The 8185-nt window shown below is 38.0% G+C and overlaps 1 protein-coding gene across 3 annotated transcripts; it reads left to right on the top strand.

Annotated features, from left to right (window-relative positions):
- The first annotated feature begins 246 nt into the window (after positions 1-246).
- Positions 247-6027, top strand: LOC112168829 (aspartate--tRNA ligase, chloroplastic/mitochondrial). Of its 3 annotated transcripts, none has more exons than XM_040509456.1 (14): positions 247-802; positions 890-999; positions 1145-1256; positions 1394-1465; positions 1619-1710; positions 1854-1974; positions 2646-2768; positions 3150-3345; positions 3416-3630; positions 3723-3794; positions 4484-4582; positions 4697-4777; positions 4952-5058; positions 5581-5718. In XM_040509456.1, the coding sequence occupies exons 1-13, from the start codon at positions 293-295 to the stop codon at positions 5036-5038; spliced, it is 1890 nt and encodes a 629-aa protein (XP_040365390.1). In that variant the 5' UTR covers positions 247-292; the 3' UTR covers positions 5039-5058; positions 5581-5718. The 3 variants fall into 3 exon arrangements, with proteins under 3 accessions (XP_040365390.1, XP_040365389.1, XP_024161521.1); XM_040509455.1 differs by having other exon boundaries at positions 250-802; positions 4952-5009; positions 5581-6027; XM_024305753.2 differs by having other exon boundaries at positions 252-802; positions 3443-3630; positions 4952-5009; positions 5581-6027.
- The last annotated feature ends 2158 nt before the right edge of the window (positions 6028-8185 follow it).

Below are 8185 nucleotides of genomic sequence, written 5' to 3'. Positions count from 1 at the left end.
CCAAAGTGGCTCGATGAATCATGGATCCAAGTAGATTATCTCTGCATGCTTTGAATCACGCCTAAACCGAAGCAACTCTTTTACTAGTTTACATGAACAATCAGCTTTGAGACGAGCGATGTTGTATATATTTTCACAAATCGTTCATGAAATATTTATTGGGCCACTACAAGTAACTAACCCAATTCAAAATCACCATCAAAGCCCACAACACCAAAATCCCCTATCACCCTCCTAATCCTTAAACCCCTCCCAAACTCTCCTCTTCTCTTCCATCCACTCCCACACAGTCATGTCCCTCCTCCGCAGAACCTTCTTCCCTCTCCTCCCTCTCCGCTCCAAACCCTTCCCTCTTCTCTCCCACACCCTCCTCTTTCTTAAACCCTCTCTCCCTAAACCCCTCCCCATCCACACCTCCATTCTCTCCTCCCCAATTTCATCTTCAGCTTCACCTTCTTCCACAACCCCACCTCCCCCAGAAACCCTCATTCCCAATCCCCCATCCCCCCTCCTGTGGGTCCCCCGCACCGCCTTCTGCGGCCAGCTCTCCGCCGATGACGTCGGCAAACGCGTCACTCTCTGCGGCTGGGTCGCCCTCCACCGCGTCCACGGCGGCCTCACTTTCCTCAACCTCAGGGACCACACCGGCTCCGTCCAGGTCACCACTCTCCCCGACGCATTTCCCGAGGCGCATTCCGCCATCAACGACCTGAGGCTCGAGTACGTCGTCGCCGTTGAAGGCCTCATCCGGTCTCGACCGCCCGACTCTGTCAACAAGAAAATGAAAACCGGCTCAGTTGAGGTAACCCTAAACGCTAAACCCTATTTCCGAAACGCTATTCGATTTTCGGCAATGGTAAAGTGTCTGATATATCAAATGTGGGGGCAGATTGCGGCGGAGAATGTTCAAGTGTTGAATGCAGTGAGGGCAAAGCTGCCATTTTTGGTTACTACTGTGGAGGATGCAAAGGATTCGGTGAAGGAGGAGATTCGGTTAAGGTAATTTTCACACTTTGCTTGCTAATGAAGGTGTTTGTTTTCGAGGGAAAGGACTTGAATTTTGTTTCTTTGTTTTCGGTTTCTGTTGCCGAGAGTGTTTGTTTGGAGCTGTATTTAGTAATGCTGCTCAGATACTTGTTGATAGGTACCGGTGTCTTGACTTACGCCGGCAGCAAATGCAATCCAACATAATGCTGCGGCATAAGGTGGTGAAACTGATGAGAAGGTATCTAGAGGATGTGCATGATTTCGTGGAGGTACAGTCTGTTAGTTATTGATAAAAAAAGAATGCCATTATGTATTGGATTTCCATACTTGTCTGTTTTTCGAGAAAGAAAGATGAAATGGAAAGGTTTTGTTTTGATTCTGATTTTCACACGTGGTTATAAGGTAGGTTGAGACTCCAATACTCTCTAGATCTACACCTGAAGGAGCCCGAGATTATTTAGTACCCTCGAGAGTTCAGGTACTTTACAATTTTTCATCTGGCATTCACTTCATAATTTTGATGTTTTGTCTGCGAAGCGCAACAGTGGACATTCATCCTTTTTTTTTTTACCTTAATAGTTACTTCCATCTTAGTCTGGGGAGCTTATTTTCTCTAATATGTAATTTGAAGCCAGGGACATTTTATGCTTTGCCTCAAAGTCCGCAACTGTTCAAGCAAATGTTGATGGTTTCTGGTTTTGATAAGTATTATCAGATAGCAAGGTAAATTTTGTGCTTTCTTTTTGTCTGATATGTTTTCTTTGGAGTTGATTTACTGTCTGTAGTTGCTCATTTCAAAAGTGATTTATATGTGCCACTTCTACCAATATTAGATTAAGTGCAAGATTTGGTTTCTTTTTCTGCAGATGTTTTCGAGATGAAGATTTACGAGCTGATAGGCAGCCTGAGTTTACACAGCTTGATATGGAGCTCGCTTTCACTCCTTTGGAGGACATGCTGAGGCTTAATGAAGATTTGATTAGAAAGGTTAGCGTTACTTGCCTAATTTTGTCAGAGGGAGCGGTAAAGGACTTAGAGAGATCATAATAAATTGAAATATGACAATCCTTATTACTCAATTTGGAAGCCTTTAAAAGCATTTCCTTCTTAGGGCCTCACAAACAAGTTTGTTTAACACGTACACAACTACATGAAAGCAAATATAAACCTTTGAATCATCCCAGAGGGGGCAGAAGAAGCTACTTATGTAACTACTGAGCAAAAAACTTAGAAATTAAATGTCTAAGTTGCATACGGAACCATTTTTCCCCATTTTCCCTTTTAGAATAATGTGGTTGAACTTTTGTCTACCAATTGAATGAGCCTTTTCATTACTTCATTTGTACATGACATAATAACTTTCTGGCATTTGAGCTATATAATATTCCTCAACCAGATTCTTTTAAAGTTCAATTATGTGTTGAAGTTGTTTCATCAAGCAGGCTATACAAACTTATTGGTTTGGGTTATTTTTAGGCATGTCCAGAAAGTTGGTGGCTCGATGCATCAATTTTTGATTTCATAAGTTTATCTTACTTCTTTATACTTTCTCTTTGCATATATTGATAAATTTTGCATATATTGATAAATTTTACATCTGTTTGATATTCATTCACTCTTACTGCTATAATTTGAAACCTAATCTATAATTGTTACAGGTTTTCTTAGAGATCAAAGGTGTACATCTCCCAAACCCTTTTCCAAGGCTTACGTATGCTGAAGCAATGAGTCGATATGGTTCGGACAGGCCAGATATTAGATTTGATCTTGAGCTGAAAGATGTAATAATCTTTTCCTTGATTACTATTTTTAACATTTAATGGGTTTCAGATAGCGGATAACAGATCATACAAAACCAGTTTAAATTGCATATAATTGCATCTTTCTTAATTTTTGGCATTTCAAAAGATTTTTCCCTTTTTGCTAATCTTCTGTAGATATCACCAGAAGTTTGAAGTATTTCTAGCATGTTTCTTGTACAAAAGTTTAATACCAAAGTTTGAATTGTTTGCATGTTGCAGTCAAACTTGAAGTGTTCGGTTTATCTTTCCTTTTGTAACCAATACAGTCTTCTACTACATTAATTAGAAAGTCAAGAGAGGTTATTGCCGATGCTTTCAGAACAAGTATTGAAAAGATGTTTCTTTCGATGGGAATTGCAGGTATCTGATATTTTCTCAGATTCCACATTCAGGGTTTTTGCTGATACTTTGACAAGTGGAGGAATTATAAAAGTTTTATGTGTGCCTTCTGGAGCTAAAAGATATTCGAACACTGCTCTAAAGAAGGGAGATATTTATAATCAAGCAATCAAGTCTGGAGCGAAGGGTTTGCCTTTCCTGAAGGTCTTGGATGATGGTAATAAGTAATTTATAATCTTTGTGATGCTTAGGCGATATCTCTATTTCAGTATATCACTACTTACTAGTGATATTTTGTTTATGCTTTCTCTTAGGTGGAATTGAGGGAATTCCTGCATTAACATCTAGTTTGGATCAAACAAAGATAGAGCAATTTCTGCGTCGTTGCTCTGCCAGACCAGGGGATCTGATCTTGTTTGCAGTGGGTCATCAGGCATCAGTTAATAAAACCCTAGATCGATTACGGGTCTTTGTTGCACATGAGCTTGATTTGATTGATGATGTGAGTGTACCATTCATGTTTTGAGGTGAACATTATCATAGCGTTTCTGATTGCTAACCCTTTTTTTTGTGGCTTTTATGGCTGATATGTAGTCCAGGCATTCAGTTCTGTGGGTGACTGATTTCCCAATGTTTGAATGGAATGATTTAGAGCAAAGGCTCGAGGTTTGTATCACATCTCTTGCTGCTTATATTTTCCAAGTGTCGTATGTCTTTGTTCCGCACACGTTTGTACTAAACACCGCTGATAATTAAGTTATCATCACTCATCAATGGGAACTTTGATTTGATTGTGATTTTACTCCTTGCAACCAAGTTGATGTTTATGAGCTGCAACATTTTGTCTCTTTCTGTATATCCGAGTTCAGTGCTTTAGATCAGGGACCGCCTCATTTTAGTTCTGTCAGTATACCCATAAGTTCTGGCCTTATGTTTCTCATCTTTCTATTAGGCCCTTTCCAATATGCCTGGACCAGCCTGGTTACTACCTTTGGCAGTTATGTTGTGGATGGACTTCAGTTCTGGGTATAGATGAAAGTGTTTGAAAACCTGATGTTGTGCTTTTTGCATGCCAGGCATAATGGCCTAGAGTACTTGTTGGATTTTGGTTGTATGTGGCCAGAGTACTTGTTGGATTTTGGTTGTATGTGGCCTATGGATTTTCAGTGGAATTTAATTAGATCAAAGAAAGTTTCTGAGTGAAGAACGAAGACAACTGATTGGAATTGAAATTACATAATTGTTTGAGTACTGTAATTGTTTTGAAAATACACTTTGTGACTTAAAGTTGAAGTTCTTTATTGCATCTTCATCTCTTGCCTGTGCATATATGCTTAAACTCCTTATTGTTTCAGGCCTTGCACCACCCCTTCACTGCCCCGAACCCTGAAGACATAAATGATCTTTCTACAGCTCGTGCTTTAGCGTATGACATGGTTTACAATGGAGTTGAGGTATACTATCATTTGTTAGTTTTTTCTCCAGCAGTTTCAAGTCTAATGCATTTGGTAGTATACACGCCTAGATAATAAATTGATGTGCTATGCTGTTTCCTATGGTACCATCAGATTGGTGGCGGAAGTCTGAGAATTTATAAACGTGAGGTGCAGCAAAAGGTTTTGGAAATTGTTGGCATCTCCCCTGAAGAGGTGTGTACATCATCTATTTTCTATTCGAATTGGGCATGTGGGCATATGATTCTTACTTTTTCGTAGTCTTTTCAAATGAAATTTAGTCTATGCTTGAGTGAGCGGAAGCTAAAGTGAAGTTTGGCTACTAATATACTATATGTCTAATGTGGTGGCATTGTACATCATCTGCAGGCTGAAGCAAAGTTTGGCTATCTTCTTGAGGCATTAGACATGGGTGCCCCTCCACATGGTATTGAATTCTATGACATCGCTGTATGACAGTCTAATTACTAGCATAAGTATGAGCATGTTTGATATTTCAGTCACTTATATTTTATTCCTTACTCTATTTTATGGACTCCTATGCTTCCATTGTTATTTGTTCATCAGATATAATATGAATAAAACATATGTTGCAATCTGAAAATAAAAGTAAACCTCAAGTCATTGAAGTTTCAGAGAAAGAACTGAATGTTCTTAGCTATTTTATCTCTGATTAAACAGAGATAAATAATATTAATAATTTTGTCCATAACAAGGTGCTTAGGTTCTGCTATAGATTTGAAATTTGTTCTGATGTATATGTAGGGTTGCCATCTTATGTTTTATTTTGTCTATTTGTCTATACCATGGGACGCCTGTTAAGACAGAAAATATGGTTCCTGAATCTGAATTTGCTTTTGTTATATCAGACAAGTATTTTAATTGAATAAAGTAGGTCTGATACCACATTCATGTTCTATTAATCTATTAAAATGCTGAGTGATTTTTATTTCAAAACAATTAAAAACAATTGCTGAGTGATTATTGCTATGATGCAGGAGGAATCGCCTATGGCTTGGATAGATTGGTCATGTTGTTGGCCGGTGCTAGTTCCATTAGGGATGTCATAGCTTTCCCGAAAACTACAACCGCACAATGTGCCCTTACCAGATCACCGTCTGAGGTGGATCCCCAGCAGCTAAAGGATTTGTCATTTCAGACTCGTTAGAAGGTTACACATGTTCAATTAGCCGAGGAATCTCAGTTTTAATGGTCCAGGGTAGTAGTATTGTTTGGTCTTTCCTTTTTGATGTCATAGCTACGGAAACCATAGCGACCAATTTCTTCTCGGTAATACTGCTTGTACTATAATGATCGAGATCCGCAGCTTGTGGCATACGGACAAGCTCACTTGTAACCATACCTAATGTTATTAACGAAGCAAAACGCAATAATTATTTGTCTGAAGAATAATAGTGTTAATTGATGAAATTCTTCTTTGCTTCTATCTTGTGTCTGACTTCCACCGGGATTAAGCCTCTGACTTAACCTCGGAGATATATGGGGGCCAAAAGGCCCAAGAACAAACACAAAGAAAACAATCGGGAAGTAACAACTACATTCCTAGTTCTAACAGTATCACACAAGTCATCAAGAGCAGCATTCACAACTTTGTGGAGGAGGTTGCTGAAAGTACTGCACTCCAAACTCAGACCCCAATCTGGACTTGGAGAGAATATCAGCCACCATATGGATCTCTCTAAACACGTGAGACTTCACACAGAGAGCTTATTTTGCAGAAACTTGCACCCTTATCACACTATACAAAGGATGAAAATCATGCACCCCTTGATTAAGCATTTGAACTAAAATTTCAGAATTAGATTCAATGAGAATAGAAGCACACTTAAGGGAGCAGGTGAGCTTTAAACCCAGCAGGAGACCCCAAGCTTCTACCTCAAGAACAGAACAGAACCACTCCCTAAGCAAGCAGAGAAACCCCCCAGCTCCAATACTTCCATTATGAGTTCTAGCACCATCAACATTCAATTTCACCCATCCAGGAGGGGCTCTGACTTATTATATTGGATATTACATATTATTACAAATTTACAACCTTTTAAATGTGCATATTGCAAATAATTTTGTTATTGTTCTCACTAACCTGAAAAATAGCAAGTAAAATTATAGACCATATAAGAATAATTGATCTAGAAATTGTACTACATATTCAAAAACATATCATTTTCCTACTGCAACTAATTTGTTCTTGGAACTATTTCATATGATTAGGCGGAACAGGAGTAATTTAGTATGAAATCTACAAATATCCAAAATGATGCAATCTCCTATGTATATATGTGATGAACTTGCTTTTTTCTCAGATATGATCTCAATTCTTAGCAAGATCGTTGTACATCTTATCCAATTTTGTAACCCTCATGCATGAATGTAGTTACCTTTGTCGTATGAACCAGTTGTATATGATTTTTTATCGCAATAACATATATATCTGGCTGCTAGTATATCTCCCAATCTTCATGTGGTATCTACAACTATATCACAATAATTTACTAACTTCTAATTCGAAAGACCTTTGAACTCTATAGACCATATATGCATAGAAGAATACTTGATCTAGAAATTGTATATTATGAACATCATCATTTTCTTAACATGAAACGTATCACTCTTTTGAGCCAACTTCAAATATGGTTTTCAGGTCACATCATTCTTTCAAATAACAAAAATGGATTAAAAGTAACTTGTTTGTGCTTCTACGTTTCTTCGATAACATTTTAATTCCAATTCAATTGATATTTTGTTTGATGAACGTTAGATGACCTAAAAAGAACAAACGTTTTCTTATCATGAGACCACATTGTGGTCTGGGCGAATGCTCCCTATTAAGAAAGGCATCTCAAGATTACCCATTACTTTACAAAACCTCTTTTTATATATGTATATAACACATATATAGCCCTAATTAGGATCATATCTCAGATTATAAGATCGATTTCCTTTTCAATTTTCCTCCATTCAAATAGGCGCGAATATTCTATTATGTATGATGCAAAATTTACTCTGTATTCTCTGGTTTTATTACCTATCGAGCTTATTTGCCTATTTGGCAATTCACCAAAACCATAAGGGGGTAGGATTATCTACCTAATTATCACTACTTAACATTTGCGCTAGTGCAATGCATCCAGATGTGATGAATAAGCAATCAGTGTAACCGGTTAAGACTGGTATTGACTGTCAAAAATCCGTGAAGAGCATACCATGTTTGCTAAAAGCAAAAAGATTCTAAATTCTCTCAAACTAGTATATTAGTAACTACATTCATACAAGTAAAAGTATTGACAGCAAAAGGATAGTAAGAAATAGTTATTTCGGAGAACAATGGTAGATGAAGCTACCATTTTAGACAGCATAGGTGAACCGCATAACTTGACAGACGAGGTCTACGGACTCGTTACGTGATAATAAGAATTGACATTGCATTTGGTGCGTGATTCATAGTGAATCTGGAATTGTGATTACCTACCAACATTGTGAATTTCTATGTAGAAGTCCTAATATATACCCCCTCTCTCATTCCCAATTCTCACACTTCTCAATCTCTTGACCAAGAGCTTGATAGTTTTGTAGGTTTCAGCC

Source organism: Rosa chinensis, chromosome 6, assembly GCF_002994745.2.
Source record: "Rosa chinensis cultivar Old Blush chromosome 6, RchiOBHm-V2, whole genome shotgun sequence".
Lineage (NCBI taxonomy): Eukaryota > Viridiplantae > Streptophyta > Magnoliopsida > Rosales > Rosaceae > Rosa > Rosa chinensis.
This window is presented reverse-complemented; position numbering and strand designations above follow the sequence as displayed.